This window comes from Manduca sexta, chromosome 25 (genome assembly GCF_014839805.1).
Source record: "Manduca sexta isolate Smith_Timp_Sample1 chromosome 25, JHU_Msex_v1.0, whole genome shotgun sequence".
Lineage (NCBI taxonomy): Eukaryota > Metazoa > Arthropoda > Insecta > Lepidoptera > Sphingidae > Manduca > Manduca sexta.
In genome coordinates, this window is record NC_051139.1 from 14814749 (window position 1) to 14832731 (window position 17983).

At 34.5% G+C, this 17983-nt stretch overlaps 1 protein-coding gene across 2 annotated transcripts in view; it reads left to right on the plus strand.

The window, feature by feature from the left end:
- The window catches only part of LOC115441493 (neurogenic protein big brain), a 161546-nt gene extending 143833 nt beyond the window's left edge, over positions 1 to 17713 (plus strand). For both annotated transcript variants that reach the window (XM_037442816.1, XM_037442815.1), the window contains exons 3-6: positions 9288 to 9486; positions 11583 to 11920; positions 12499 to 12728; positions 13037 to 17713. In XM_037442816.1, coding sequence (XP_037298713.1) covers positions 9288 to 9486; positions 11583 to 11920; positions 12499 to 12728; positions 13037 to 13248 — 979 coding nt within the window. In that variant the 3' untranslated portion in view covers positions 13249 to 17713. The remainder of the gene's footprint in view (positions 1 to 9287; positions 9487 to 11582; positions 11921 to 12498; positions 12729 to 13036) is intronic.
- Positions 17714 to 17983: the final 270 nt, after the last annotated feature.

Sequence of the window (17983 nt, forward strand, 5' to 3'; positions counted from 1 at the left end):
CATTACTCAAAAATTTATTTCATCAGGGTAAAGGTCAAAGAGATATTCTTTTGAATTCAAGCTATATCATTTATTTTAAAACCACGTGATAAAATCCGTTACTTAGCACGACAAGTATCACCAGAAAATAGTAAATTCATCGAAGACTCTTATAGGGATGCTACTAAAGAAGCACATGGTTATTTGATGATAGATCTGAAACAAGACACTAATGATATGTGTAGAATTAAATCTAAAATATTTCCATTTGATGGTCATTGTGTAGTGTACATCCCTACAAAAGAGTTTAAATATCTCAAGAGTCAACAGATACTCTCTCATTTACAAATGATGGATCGACGTCTCAAGACGCATAAGGGATTTGTTAAGCGCTCTTTATAAACTCAAACCAAAACATCAACAAGCTCTTTTTAAAAGCCTGTAACGAAAACGAAATTAATTTTATTTGTGAATGTATTCATAATGTTCTACAAGGAAATGTAAAACTTGAGCAAAAATCAAAAAATAAACTAAAAAGTAAAAAATCTACTTCGAAAATTGGTACGTAAAGGTACAAATAAAATTAGAAAGAATATAATAGTTCAAGAAGGTGGCGCTTTTCTACCGATTATATTGGATTTTGAGTGGATTAATAAGCGGACTAGTTTAAAATGGAACATGCAAAGAAAATGTTGCTGGTTGAACAAAGTTTAATAGATAAATTGAATCAAAAGAAGAATGAAAATCCTACCTCTCGTTTGGATAGTGAAATGGAAAATATACTGAATAGTAAGATGGATGATCGAAAAAAGTGTAAATTGTACTTACAAGTTTTACAAAGATATCTTCATTTCATGGAAGAAGATCGTCGACCGATTGAACTTCCTATAATTACTTCCAATGTTGATAGCAACGATCCCACAGCCGAAAGTTGGAAAAAATTTAATATAACTAATGATATCAAGAATAAAGATCTAGTTGTCAGTCAGACATTGAGTGAAGAAGCGACAAGAAAGTTCTGCAATTGAAAAAATCGTCTTTCACACAAAAACATATTCTTAGTTTGATACCAAAACTTATGTAAAAAGGGTGAGTTGTTATTGAATTCGGTGTCACTACATAAAACAAAATATTTTGGAATGACGATGGTACAGTCATTGTAGATAATGAAATAATTCCTGGTAGTAATATTATCGATTTAGTAAGCGACATACTGAGGCCATTAAAACAACGACCCGATTGGTTGGAAAAATTTGCTGAAGCGTTAAAGGATTTAAAAATACCTTTAACTTATATAGGAAATCCGAAAGACGTGACTATATAACTCAACTTCAGAAGGACATCGAAGAACAGTTTCCAACGAAGCCAGAGGAATATTTTACACCAAAAAGTGAAGATAAACACACAAATAAAATTAAGAAAAAGATAGACTGGGAAAAATGGACCCCTTATTAAAATTAAATCAAATTTATTATGATGTATCACATCCAGCTGGATACAGTTGTATTGACAAATTATCAAGAGCCATGAAAGGTAAAATGAAAAGGACGACGTTAAAATTGGTTTGCGAACCCAAGAAACATACACTCTCCACAAGCCTGTACATAGAAAATTCCCACGAAATAAATACATTTTATCTAACCTAAATGAACTATGGCAAGCTGACTTAAGTGATATGCGGACTTATTCTAAAGAAAATAAAGGTTATAACTACATTCTTTGTGTTATTGACGTTTTCAGCAAATATGCATATGCTAGGCCCTTGAAAAGAAAAATTCAGATACAATCAAAAGTGTTTCGAAAGTATATTTGAAGAAGCTGACACAACACCTACTCACATACAATCTGACAAAGGCACTGAATTTGTTTCAAAAGATGTACAAAGATACTTCAAAACAAAAAATATTAATTATTATACAACAAACAATCCCGATATCAAAGCAAGTATTGTAGAAAGATTTCAAAGAACGCTTAAAATGAAGATGTGGCGTTATTTCACACATAAGAATACTCATAAATATATTGACATTTTGCAGGATTTGATACACTCCTACAATTACAGTTTTCATTCTAGTATCAAAATGTGTCCTTCAGATGTTAATTCTAATAATATAATGACAGTTTGGACTAATTTGTATGAAAAATCTGAAAAACCTGCTAAAATTATGTTACCTACGTTCAATGTGGGTGATCATGTAAGAATAACGAAATATAAACATATATTTCAAAAAGGTTATGAATCTAATTGGAGTGATGAAATATTTGTGATTTCTTCTATAATAGAACGAACTCCGTGGCCAGTTTATACTATTAAAGATTTAGATGGAGAAGAGATAGTAGGAACTTTTTATGACCGAGAATTACAAAAGTTATTTATGACCCCACCATCGAACATAAGATAGATAAAATAATTCGCTCTCGCTATTCTGGCAACAGACAACAAGTGTTAGTTAAATGGAAGGTTATCCGAACAAATTTAATAGTTGGATTTTAGCGTCTAGTTTGAAACAAATATGAATAAAGATTTTTATTTAACTTTACTTAGCAATAGTTCAATGGAATATTTTCCTGAAAACAAAACATCAATTTTTTCAACAAAATTGCCCAAATCTATAATATTGGAAGGAGAGTGGTGTGTAGGAATCGTTGAATTTCAATATCCATGTACCATGTTTACTGTTCAAGACCATGAGAATATTGTTTACATTACCAAAGTAATGACAATGCCTAACGAAGACAAACCATCCACAGTATATTATAAAACTCACATACCTGCCACAAACTATGATAATATTAACCATATTTTATCAGCATTAAATAATATAAGAGAAAAATCAAATTCCGCTATGATAATATATCCAAATTTGTGTCTGTTACTGTATTAGATGAAATGATAAAGTCCGTAACATTATCTCCTAAATTGGGTTTACAGCTGGGATTTGAACCAAACAGAAACCTTGTTGAAAAGAATTTTGCTAAATGTCCAGCTAATTTACATTTAGGCTTACCATCTCAACTTTTCGTTTATTGTGATATAGTTGAACCTCAAATTGTGGGTGACGTAATGACTCCTCTTCTAAGAATCATACCATTAGATCCTTCAAAATACATCTATGGAGCCAATAAAATGCATGTATTTTCACCTCCGCATTATTTACCCGTCATGCGAAGGGAATTCGATACCATTGAAATAGATATAAGGTCAAGCACTGGACAAAAGATACCATTCCAATTTGGAACAGTGTGTGTTAAACTACACTTCAAAAATTATAATGCATTCTGAATTCCACAATATGACATGCCCGTATGAACGCTATTACTCTCATCAAGCTGGGTCAGGTATAGGAGTGGTATACAAAGGAGCATCATATCAAAGGGGCATGGAATCGGAAGTTTCCTTGGGGGTTTATTTAGGTCAGTTTTACCATTACTATCTAGTGGGGTTCGTGCTGTTGGTAAAGAGGCATTGAGTGCTGGTGTTGGCCTATTGACAGATATGGTTAGTGCGCGACCTATGGAGGATTCAATAAAAACACGTCTTAAAGAAGCTGGTTCAAACTTGAAACGAAAAGCAGACGAAAAATTGATAGAATTAATATGTCGGATCGGGCTATATAACAAAACGAAAACGTCTACCAGGAGTCATTCCATCGTTGACTGCGAAAGTGAAAGCTCTAAAAATCGAAAATTACTTCAAAACAGATCAAAGATATATTTTCTAACAATTAATCAAAATGTCTTTTTACACAGTCATTCCTGTGAATGCATTAAGTCTGAATTAGATTTGTTTGCATTGCCATCTACACAAACTAGCATTGAAAGTGGGATTTGGATTCATTATAAGCCAATTTCGTCACTAGCGGACGATGGTCCAATAGAATTTCAAGTTCCCGGAGCAGGCGATGACTACATAGATCTTTCTCATACGTTAATTCACTTAAAAGCTAAAATATTGAATCAAGATAACACTAAACTAGTGACGTCTACAGTTGTGGCTCCTGTGAATAATTGGTTACACTCACTCTTCAGTCAACTTGATGTATACCTGAATCAAAAACTTGTGTCACCACCCAATAACACCTATGCTTATCGCGCTTATATAGAAAACTTGTTGAATTATGCTCCTGCGGCTAAAAACTCTCACCTCACCTGTGGTTTATGGTACGAAGACACAGCTGGCAACATGGATTCCACGACTGATGCTAATAAAGGATTTATCAAAAGACAAGAGTTAGCCGGTGAGAGTAAAGAAATTGAAATGATTGGTCATTTACATGGTGATTTATTCAATCAAGAAAAATTTTTGATTAACGGTGTTGATATGTGTGTTAAGTTAGTTCGTTCTAGAAAATTTCAATCTTATGGCCTCTTCAGTTGACCTTAAATTGAAGGTATCCATTACGGATGCAACTTTAATTATTCGTAGAGCACGAATCAATCCAAGCGTGTTACTTGCACACCAGAAGGTTTTGGCATCTACCACAGCTAAATACCCTATCACTCGAGCTGAAGTTAAAGTTTTAACAATACCATCAGGTGTTCAAGGAAAAACTCTTGATAATATTTTCTTAGGACAAGTACCTAAAAGGTGTATAGTTGGATTTGTGAATAACGCTGCTTTTAATGGAAATCTCACTAAAAACCCATTCAACTTTGAAAATTATGATATTAATACTTTTTGTTTATATATAGATGGTCAACAAATACCATCAAAAGCTTTACAACCCTCATTCGACAGCAATATTTTACTTCGGTATATCATACGTTGTTTTCCGGTACAGGTATACATTTTCTTAATGAAGGTAATGGAATATCTCGAGAACAATATGCCAAAGGGTATTGTATGTTAGCGTTTGATTTGACACCTGATTTATCAGCAAACTCTTCCAGTCACTGGAATCTTATAAAACATGGTAGTGTAAGATTAGAAGTTCGTTTTTTGGAAACAGCTTTTGACACAAACTATTAACTGTATTGTTTATGCAGAGTTTGATAATGTTATTGAAATAGATAAAACCGTAATATTTCAGTAGATTATAGTAGTTAAGAAAATAAAATTGTTTATAGATTAAGTATTTTAAATTGCTCAATAAAATGATTACATCATATAATATATATTTTTTTTGTAATTTAAGTAATCCTTGCAACCCCACAAAAAATATCTGTCTTTCAATAAAGAGAACCATAACAGGTTATTGTTAACCATATTGATGATATTATCACTTTGTCGTTCAACCTGATAAGATTGTGCAACAATTTAGTAAATAAAATGAATACAATAGAAATACAGAATTACTTGAAAAAAATTGATCCATGCATTGAATATAATGTGTATGCAGCCAATCGTTTACCGATATATGTTGTAACTCCTGCATACATAGTAAGTAACTTAGATCCTGATAATAAACCAGGTTCTCATTGGGTTGCCATACACATAGATAAGAATGGATTTGGACAGTATTTTGACTCATATGGTCGACCACCTCAAGGATACCACCGAATGTTTTTAGCGAGAAATTCTAGAATGTGGAATTACAATACAAATCGAATTCAAAATGATTTTACTATTGTGTGTGGAGAGTACTGTATAATGTATTTGTATTATAAATACTATGGCAGGAGTCTCAAAGATTTTCAACAATTATTTGGTGCCAATACTATATATAATGATGTGTTATTAAATGGTTTATTTAATAATGTTTTAAATTGAATAAATAATATTAAAGACACGATGTTTTGTTATTTTTTCTTTATTCTATACTAATAAACTAATACAAAAAATATAATTAGTTCATAACATGTTTTAACGGTTCCCAATTACTTTACAATCGTAAGCTTGACTTGACTTGACAAATATTAAAAAGAATCATAAGTATTTACAATAATTATACTTAGCACTAGCACAAAGAGTTCAAAATGCAAATAGATGAGTAACTTAAAACACTGTTTTTACAATACAATCTAAATTATTAAAATATTTAAGTATAGCAATCGCAAAAATACAATGATTGGTTTCTTAGAACAAAGCATAATATCTAAATGAAATCAATTATTTCTTTCACACGAAGAACATTTCACAGTTATTAAGTTATAAAAAGATTATGCCCTGGCACTACACACTGACACTTTTTCATTTGTCTGTATCTATTGTATATTTCACACAATCGTCCTTACTAGCCAACTGTTTAGTAATATTGTATATGGTGTCCTTTACGGTTTGCAAGTTCTTATCACAGTCACTTTCTGCGTAATATTTAAGTCGCACTTCAGCGTGTTTCCACTGTTCGATCGTTGCAATATTTTTATTTTATTAACGTCGTAAATTTCAATTTTAATCAGGTGTGATGCATGTGTGCCGTCGTCGCTATTAGATTTGATGTATGAAATGCCGCCACCACTCGTTGATCGACCAACACTGGATGACTTTTTCGTATTTGTCTTTTTCTTCTTTGGTTTTCGAAAAGTCATCGATGTTGTTAAATTCGTTCGATCTTTTATTGGCTATGATCGCCTTTTTGACTTTGGCTGCGAGCGTCCCTTCTTCGTCACTAGGTTCATCGTTTTCATCAGCGTAATAATAACTCTTGAAAGTATTTTCAGGAAACTGTAATAAAATTAATAAAAATGTTTTAGTTGTCGGTTAAGTAAGTAGTATGTAATAAATACGTATAGGTATGCTAAGTATAAATGTACAAGTTAATAACAATGATAAATTAATAAGAGATCGAAGACAGCTAAAATGTGTTAACCTCGTGGACAACACATACAATAAACAATTAATTAAACATCTGGTTGGTTATAACAACGTTAGGTCAAAGTATAAAAGGTACTTACATTCATTTTATAACAGTTTCACTATTTTAACACTTCACTATTACACTTAACTGGAGATCTCGCTTGGAACAGAGCACAGAGTGGAATACGATACCATGTGATTTTGAGTCGGTCTTTTATATGGAGAGCGTGTATTGTTTCCGTACAGACAAGACTCAACATGTTTCCAACTTTCACCATAAATTTTATATTGAATACGTATTATTCGAAAATGGGAATAATAGAGACGAGACCTATTGTTAAAAATAATAGAGAAGTAGTAAATCATTGATAAAATATAGTTACCACCCGTGGGAACAATGAGAGGATGCAAAGGTTTTGTACCTAGAATTTGGGTAATGTATTATGTATGACAAACAATTGATTGATTTATCTTCCACAAACAATGGCCATAATGTGTAAAGGGTCAGTATTGAGTAATTGTAAACGGTTATTAAGTAGAAATACGATACAAAGACCTTAGCGTTTTTCAATAAAAAGGATCACTGATAGAAAGTAGAAAGACAAAAGCATAACGAAACAAAGGGAACAGGTCCAAGCTTGAAAATGAGCCGTAGAGCATGAGTAAAGTTAATGCATCACTCCATTCGCGGGTGATAAAAATGCAATCCGCGGACGTTGGTAATCCACGGTTAACTTCGACGTAACATGCGGACGGTACAAGAGTAATCCGCGGGCGGTATAATTTTAATTCGCGGGTGCTATTATTTTAATTCGCGGTCGGTATTATTTTAATTCGCGGTTGATATCATTTCAATTCGCGGTCGGTATAATTTTAATTCGCGGTTGATATCAATTTAATTCGCGGTCGGTATTATTTAAATTCGCGGTTGATATCAATTTAATTCGCGGTTGATATCAAATTAATTCGCGGATAGTATAGTGGCCCGGGCCTGGAGCAGTCCGCGGACCCCCCGTGGCCGGGGGCGCGGGGTGGCGTCGCAGGTGCTCGGGTATCGGTGAATCCCTTACTACTTTCGAACCTGGAACGTATAATCAACTTAAACAATAAAAGTTCGCTTCGTGATCATGAGGACTCCGGTCTTCGAAATGTTGGGAGAAAATTATGATATAAAAAACCGCCATAAAATCCGAAAAATAGTTATAACATCAAATCATTGTTTTTCTGGGAGAAATGTAAGCTACATTCAAAACATTCTTTGTTAGTTTACTGAATTTCATCAAAATAAATTCAGCAGTTTCTACGTTTCTAACAGTCATCTAAACATCTTCAGGAATTGTCGTATTTATATTATTAGTAAATATAACATAAAGTATTTCTATGACAGTGTATTTAATAACACGTTCGTGTTACTTTATCTTTGTCATAAAATGTCGTATTTTTAATATCTATTTATTCATATTATAAAACTAAGTCCTCAAAAGCTGTCTGTATGTGAATGATTTTCTAAAAAAATACTGAATGGATTTTTGTACGGTTTTTTACAAAAAGATAGTGCAATTCTTAAGGAAGGTTTAGGTTAATAGTACATTACGGTTTTATGTAAATTGACTGAAATATAACGATTAAAGTTGAAGAGGTCGCGTGGTTGTAAAAAATCTCGTGGGTCAGAATTTACGCGGGAAAAAAATTGTGACACATTGATTCACGCGGGCAAAGCCGCGGGCATAGCTTGTTAGTAATAACAACATAAACTTTATTCTCTATGGCAATGTAAACTCTTAATGCGGCAGTGTTACTTTACCTTCTTGAAATTAACGTCGAATGGTATTCTGTACATCAATTTGTTTCGTCATAAACGCGATGATGCGTATCGGGCTTGTTATGTGATGTCAAAGGCAAGGTGAAGCAAAAATGAGGTGTGGCATAGAGAATTAGAAGTGAAATTTTCGGAAAGAGAACCCGACAACATGTAGGTGCCAATATGCATAAACTGTCTGCAAATCAGTCTAATGATCATTAGATCCTGCATAAAGTCTACATAAAGGGAAGCTAGTAGTAATAGAGTACCAGTGCTGGGAAATGACTCGTTTTTTTAGCATCTAATAACTGTCACGGGACCCAGGATCTCATTAGTTTCACCCCCACGAGTGTACCTCGATACTTGAATATTTCAAAGAGTATTCTATGAAAGGTTCGTCCGATCGATGGGAGGGACCTTGGCCTTTGTATTATTATTAGAAAGGACGTGAGCCACGCACGGAACACTCATCACAACTAAGAAGTCTACAGCAGTGGCGAAGGGTCCATAGAACTATATGGTGCAATATAAATATGCAATATATATAAAAATGTGCAATTTGAAGTTAGGCAAAATGTATTTTTATTATTGTACATGAATTTGTTATAATTGTGACTGGTTTTTTTTAAAACTAGCAATTAGTTAAATTCAAATTCATAGTTTATTACACCCCACAATCATTTTATGCAAAAAATGTTACATTTTAATACGTGACATAATCGTGGACCCTTGTGTGAATGTGAGTCCTTATTGTCATTGTGTTTGTTTCAGTGTGAGTGTACCAGGATACGCAGGCAGTCTCTCAGCATCTCTCCCCGGAGGAGGAGCAGCAGCATGGGAGCGGCTCGGCGCCGAGCTTGTGCTGTCAGGGCTCGTGGCAGCTGCCTACTTCGCTGCCATGGAACGTCGGTGGACGGGATCAGCTCCAGCTCTACTCGGAGCTGCGTACTGCGCCGCCAGTTTTGTTTCTGTAAGTTGTTCTGGATATCTACTGATTAAACCCACTAATGGAATATTTTGGCTTCTATTTGATAAAAATACAACTAGTATCATTGACGCTACTATGAATATAACTATTTAAAATAATACCTTAGGTACAAGTTATTTGTTTCGCACTGATTTATTATTTTATATCATAATTGACGTAGTTTTTGTTTAAAAATAAATCAAATTATAATCAATTCAACCCGTGTCGTACTGTATTGGTATTAAAAACTTCTGCTACAATGTTCTGCGGCACACATTACAATCAATAAAGTATATACTCATTTTATATAAATAAAAAATAATCCATCTAAGTCAAAGCAAAAAACGCAAACAAGCCGTGGAGGCAACACAAACACGTAACAGAAGCAATTTATCGCGAAGTAAAATAACTTCCTCGTGCGTTGAATATGCCGATAGCTATTTTGAAAAGACAAATCCGAGTCCTTTCATCGTCGGATCCTGCATTGTCGATCGAACGTGCTATTATGCGGGATGTGCGGTGCTACCTGCCTTTTGTGAGATGGCAGCTGCCAGACATCTGTCGGGATTCGGGATAAAGCAAGGAATCGTGAAAAATTACCGACAGAATGCTTTACTACCTTTCGAGACAATGATTCGGCCTTGGAATGTTTCTTACTGTTGTGTTTGATCAATGGAATGTCAATGTTTCACAGTATGTTGGTTGTTGTTAGTCATGTTGCGCATCAGCTAACAACGCCTTTTATGCAATGTCAAATATATATTTTGTGCATCGTGGCAATATCACGCATTTTGATAAATTATATAGAATAAATCAATTTATGGTATCTTCGCTAATATAAAGAAATTATATAATAATAGCACAGATATGGGTGTTTATATTTTTATCAGATAAAGATACAATTATAGTTGTATGTCTTAACTAGAATGAAGAATTGAAATGTTTAATTAGAGGTCACAAAGCGATTTTTTATCAGAAGAACAGATGTCATTTAAAATAGCTCAAGCAAATCTGCAACATTTTTCATGGATTTTACGAATTGCCAGAAGTGCTCGCTACATTTAAGAATATTATTTTCTGTTTTCAATAAAGTATTAGAAGCAACCTCTAGATTTTTTGTCTTTCTCGAAAAAGTATCGAAACTTCTCCTTCATGCCTGTAACACCGTATCATTTGTGACACTGAAGTTTCTCTGACAACTAATTAAAGAAAGTGTACTAAATACAGTAATTCCGTGTATAAAAATCTCGTAGAAATATGGTCAACGATGACTTTATTCAAAATTATTGAGACTCAATACTCTGCAATCACACTGGCTACGATATCATCTAACGCGAAACATAAAAGTATTTAGAGTACACACTACTGTTGAGTGTTTGGCGTCTGAATTAATTTTAATATCTAAATTAACAACAGCAGTATGAAGGCATCCTTCAAATTTAATGATGTATCTAATACTTGCCTGAATATAAATTTACATACCGTCTGCGTTCCTGCTCCTGCATAATTAACAATGATTCCTACGAAAACCTTACACCTTATGAAAATGTACCCTAAATAACAGTTTAACCAAGTTTTCAAATGTGTTCATTTATGTTGAAAGCTTCGAATTACAACGTAAAGAAAGTAAATTTTAAACCCTTTTACCGCATCTTATTCAAAACTTAAGGCTATGTTGTAAATACCAAGTTTTTATATGGTAGAGACGTAAAACCAAATTTGTCTTTCGTCACATGATAACTTGTCTCGGCTTAAACCGATATGGTTTGGTAGATCTACAGTAGCATTTCGTATATCGAGTGTGATTCCCAAAGGCACAAACGTCATCTATTCCCTAATCATAGACGACTCTCCAGATATTATTGTATTGAAACATCGGCGTGGTTGGCATAGACTAAACTTTATTTTGATATAGGCAATGGACAAACAAGTTAATCCGTGTACGCACAACTAGATGGCGACACTCACATATTTTGATACAAGTAACATATTGACGTTCATGGTCATTAGAGATAAGTTCATGTGTTCCAATTCCTGTTTTGTCTAAGGTATAATGTTGACTATAAGATATACTATAATATACAATGAAATTGCACTAGATGCCGTCACTGAACCCGGCGCGCTCCCTCGGCCCGTCGTTCGTTCTGTCTCGATGGGAGAGCCACTGGGTGTGCTGGGTCGGCGGTTTGGGTGGCGGGGTGGCCAGCGCGCTCCTGCACGAGTGGGGTTCGCGACGTCGCCGTGACTCGTCATCACGTGCCTCGTCTCCGAGGGACCTGGACGAGCTGGACAAGCCGACGTTCCCCCCCTCTCATCACCACTACCGGCCGTCGTACTGCGCGGCGGCTCCGAGACCTGACACGGCTGAGCCGCTTTATTCCGGCACTAAGTCGCTGTACTGCCGATCACCGCCGCCCGCTCGGCATACTTTGCACAGGTAAGAACGTAAATAAATATGTAGTGTTCTTACTAAGGGTCCACGCAGACGCTGTCAAGAGAACACTATACCATTAAACTGATAGTTGCTTTACAAAGTTTCATAGAAGTATAGTGTTTATTTAAAATTTCGATTAGTTTAGCCCATAAAATAATAATGGGTGTTGGTGAATTATTCGTAATACTAATATTTTGTATTTATCAGATTCTACTGATCTGTCCTTTTACAATACAAATTTATTTAATACTTGCTGACCCGACAGACGTTGTCCTGTCTTAACTATGTATGCACACGCGCATTCTATCGATCGCTGACAGTTATTTCAAACCACTGACAGTTGTGTAAAATTAATATTGTCGTTAAGTTTTCTTAAATTTTCTAATTTTCCGCGCAATTTTTTGATTTTTTTCTTTCATAAGAACCTTCTCCTGACAAAACAAACACAACAACATCAAAATAGTGAAATTGGTGCAGCCGCTCACGCGTGATGGCGTGACCAAGGGAAATAGGGATTCATTTTTATATATATATATCGACGTCTTTTATTCTCAAAGCTAACAAAAAGCCGTGTGTTTCAGATCGCAGTCAGTGTACAGCAAGGGCAGCTCAGCAACGAGTGCCGCAACAGCTACCGTTGGAAGTGGCGGCGCGCCGGCGGGCGCGGCGCTCGTTGCGGCGCAGTCGCTCGTGCTGCGGCCGCCCGCGCCGCACGCGCATTCACACGCGCTTGCGCATAACCAGAATGCGCAGAACTCGCAGCGCGACCCGCCCTACGGCACTGCTAATGGAGTCAGGCCTGGACCGGCAGGTCAGTATGATACGTAATGTGTGAACTTCAAACAGATTCTACGTTGATGATTCTCATTTTATATCTGGATTGATAGCGAATAATATACATATGGTAATAGAATGCTCGTTGTTATATATTTTAGATTACGAGGCCTACTGAGGGCCCCGTGCAATCACTTTGTCAGTCCATTTCTACATTAATTCCTAATTGATACTCATAGTCTTACCAGATCAGGACCGCAGGTCTCCTCTCATGGAATCAGAATCAATTACGACTTCAGTAAAACCTGCAGATTGACTAACTATTCAAAATAATTTATTTTCAAGGCGCGGCTGTAAACGAGAGACGCGAATCGGTGTACAGCGCGAGCGGGCGACGCGGCGACGACAGCTCGTACGGCACGTACACGCGCTCGGGACACACGCCGCTGGCGCCGCTCGCGCCGCCGTACCGCACGCACGCGCCGCACGCACCGCACGCACCGCACGCACCGCACGCACCGCACACGGCGCATGCGCACCACCCCGACCACTACTAGCGAAGACCGGAGCGGCACAACATCGCGCTGCTCTTCGATGTGTGAGCATGCGTTGTGTCGTCTTCCACAAGCTGATTAGTGAACGAACGTTTGTGTTGTCAACAAAGGACTGACAATCCGGTGTAGCGATGTACGGAATCGTGACGTCACGGGAACGAATGACTTTATTACCGAATAAACTTTTTTTAAAACTTGTTGTCGAACATCTAGCTACCGAACTAGTAGAATTGACATTTAAATTATTAACCTATTTGTTATAATATTTAACAAAGTATCATGTTGAAATTTGTATTTTTACGAATCATTAATAGATTGACTTTATTATGTCAACACTCTTATTAAAATAATAAGCACTTACATGTTTAGCGATAATTACATGAAACATTAAAATGACATTGATATACATTATTTATATCTCCAAGGCTGTCAAAACCTTCGATAAAACTATCAACTTACGCAACGTTTAAAATTAGGCAGTTACATTTGAAGTGGTTTAAACTGGTTTAGCTAAACCTAATAGTAATATTCTTACCCCTTTATTCATAGACGTTTTTTATCTAAGGACGGAGAATTGCTGTGATAACAAGTCTGTTTCTCAGTGCTGACGGCATAGCAGCCTTCGCAGTGCATAGACATAGGGCAGTTGTGATTGGCTAATATTGTGATACAACAATAAAAAACGTCTATGAATAAGGGGGTTACTATAAACTAAATTTTACCATAATCACTAGGATATATTTTCCCGATCGGTTTTTAAATAAACTTACGCGTCGCGCATACGCTATCAACAAGTTGCCGGATAATACAACACTACTACGAAACATAGTTGCTAAGTTGGCGACGCAATCGGCAATTTCGTGGTAACAAGATAATAGGTATGCGTGACGCCTTATAAAACCCATAATTATTAATAAATCATTTAAATAACATAGATTCCTAATAATATTTATTATGGAGTAATAAATAAAGCAACAAACTAAGGCAGTATAGCTCAGGTATAAGTTGGTCAACATAGATCAACTTTATTAGTGTTTATGGACGTCATATACCAAATTTTGACTACGAAATACTAGATTTAGCCAATAATAGTCTATAATTACGTATAACGAGTTAAAATTAATTACAATCGTCAAAAAGTAATAATACCCTTTTGCCAGAATAGTTTTAAATAATAAATTTATGATATATCTTCTGATTGGTCCATTTATGTTATCAATCCGACGGTAGCGGTTAAAATGGGTCATAGTAATCGACCATGATCATAGATTTCGCAGATTAGAGGTGACATTGAGAAAATTGTCATACAAAAATTTTGCCCTCATGCAATGGTTACTCAATCCACTGTGAAATAGCAATACACTTATGTTAAATACTTTGTACGTTTTTGATATGCATATTAGCATATTGTCTGTAAATATATTTTTTTTATTAATATCCAAGGGCCATGTGATATCTTGTCACACGGATATTTCAAATAAGACAACGACTTTTTACCGATGGTAATATCTTTTGGAACACTAATTTGGCTCTGATATCCGGTCTATAAGTAACTATACTTTTTAATGTCTTTAGCCATGATTGATGAAAATGATATGCATTATCGACAATTTCTATGTACTGTAGTGTAATTTACTGTAAATTGTATATTCTAATATGAACCATGAGCGTTGTATTTAAAGTTAAATATGCATTTACATTCATCCAATTTTGTTATCTTGTATAACCGTATTTGCATGTATCACATTGTTAATTTTAAGATGTTTATATTATTGTAAATAAAATTTCTAGTAGTTAAGATTAGATAGGTAGTAAATACATTTGATTTTGCAAAGCGCTTGATACTAATGAGGCCCGAATTTGTACTGGAATTTTAAAAAAATATTAATGCTAATAGTAAATACCTACTCTATCACTAATATATTGTTTGATAAAAAAATATCTTCATTATATGAAGTACCTTGAACAGCTCCGAAAGATATTAAGGTTCTTGGATCTTTGCATCGAATTCTGATTTTAGTTTTTGTCTTATTTACCTACCCCAGGTTTGATCCATCAATATAAATGTCAGTTGGCAAACAAAGATTTTAAAAAAAAGTCGTTATGAAATAAATTTGACAATATTTCTTAATACCGTGTAATGGAGCTCAAAATTAAAAATATTGAATTTTATTGACAGTAAAAATAAAAAATATGTGTTTAAATTTGTGTTAAATAGAAGAAAACGTAAATAATGTAGATACGCAATCCAAATATTTTCTCAAATGTAAATACTATGTAAAGTTTGTCTTTGGTTTGGGTGGGGGGTAAGGAATTAATTAAAGATAATTTAACTAAAAAAAACCCTGGGCAAAGAGACATCCATGGTCGCTATAATAAGGTTTTTGCCCTATGTTTATTTTTGACTTTTATGAAATATTTAAGTCATATAAAATTTAACACAAAAAGAAAGATTCAATCGTAGAAACATTATTAGACAGAAAGATTTTTAAAGTTATCGAGTCAGTTAATGAAAATTTTAACAAGAAACCAGGCAATAATCAGGCTGGCACACCCCTTCTATCTTTTGGCTGAGTGGACCAAATATTTGCCAAATATTACATTTACCTATTCAACGTTGTTAATATACTTCAATGTTTGTGCCATACTTTATCTTCCATCTTGACTTAAAGGCGTAATCTTGTTTTAGTTAGTGTTCAAATTAATTTTCTCCGTTGTGTATTTAAATCTTTAGATTTAAGACAATCTCCAGAAGTTATCTTCCCTAAGATATTTTTATCAAATAGACACGACAAGCTGCCTTGTACAATGAAGTTAGCAGCATTTGAGGCGAGTCGCAAGTTTATATTTATTGTAATATTGTTGCTAGAGTAACTGCCTCGGGAAGATCTTGCGAAAAAAATTGCTGCGACAACTTGCTAATCTAACTTGGCTTCATATTTTATTTTCAAATTGCGTGGAACTTGTGGCAGCAACTGCATGTACAATATTTCTCGGTTTAAAGTACTATTGTGTACTTTTCTAAAGTAAATAGCCTTCATGCTAATTCAAAACATACACTATCTACCAATTAACCAAATCCATTCAGCCATTCCTACCTTTACGTTCTATGTTATTGTTGCCTTAGCCGGACTAGTTTCATCTGTGGTCATAAAATTAAAGTTGTTACATTGGACGAGCGCTTTCTTTCGACTCGCTGTGAATACACAATTTGCCAGTGTGGTGAGAGCTTTAACTTTACCTAACCACGGATGAAACAACGTGGCCTTATTTCGTAAAGAATATTTCTTTGTATTATTCGAATGAGGTTGAGGATATTATAGAGCGTTCTAAAAATACTAATTTAATTTATGGGTAAAAATTAATTTACGTATCATTGTTTTCGTTGATTGTCATATATAATTTAAAATGTGATCTATTCTCCTAAATACACAATGACGACTTTTGAACACTTCACTTATGAAAAACAAGATTACGTCTATATCAAATCTTTCCTATTGCTTATCAAGCTCAAAGACTTACTAGTTTAAATTTGTATATATGTAGGATAGTTTTGAAATGTTGAAAATGTTACTCATTTACTGAACTAAGCTGAAGTGTAAAGGCTATGGCAATATCTTTTCAATATTCATGAAGTTAGCTTACTTTACAATTAACTATTTGATTGAAGAGAAAAATCATGGTTCCTTCTCGACAGTAAAAACGAGCCATAATCGTTAAAGAATAATGAATAACAATTCATTCCATTATGGGAACTCACTCGTCACTTTAGGACATCATTTGGAAACGATTACGTCACATAGTATGTCTGGTTATATCAGCAATTATTTTGTAGAGCAGCAAAATTAACTAACACTCAAAAAGTAGAAAATAACAATTTAAAATGTTAATAATGGTACAAATGAAGCAAAGAACTACAGTCCGCGTGCGAGCTTCGAGGAATCTTATGGAGTGTTATCGTTATGATTTAATGCAGTGATTTTATTGATATTAAGTTCTCAATCGAAGAAAGGTCAGGCTCTGAAACTGCGAAATTCAAATATTAAGTACGTATATATAATTATTTTTTAATTCGTGATCCGTTTTTAAAAGAATTTTTATATTGCAGATAAAGAATTCAAATAATCCATATTCTTAAGTAATATTCTGATGTATTACAATGGACAGGTTATTTAAAAGTTGTGCCATGGCTGCAAATATTTCACTTCTTTAATAAGTCGATAACTAACTTATTATTGTATTAATTAGCTCACTTGCACAAACATAAAAGCTGAGGAAGAGAACGAAAAATCATAAGATTTACAAAAAGAATAAAAAAAGTAACTGGCAACTAAATTCATTTGCAATCCCTAACCTCGGCTTTTAGTTAGTGTAAGGGAAAGTGACTCAAAGTGGAATTTTAATTGTATAAATATTTGGAATTGTATAAGTACAGTATATCTTACCAATAAATATAATGATTTCTAGACATACAGTTTGATTTCTATTGATTTTTCTGATGTAAGTACTTATTTGGGAACGGAGAACATGCTTAGCTATCTAAGGTATACTTCTCCTACATGTTTCCCTATTTTCCTAATCGGGGTAAAATACATGCCATTTTGATTGCAGATTTTTTTTGTGATAATAGTCATGAATACTCACTTGAATTGTTACAAGTAGGCGCTTCTGAATACTGGAGTATCTGCAACTTGTTGATGTGAAAAAGTTTTGGGCATTTTAGACTACCCAATTCAAT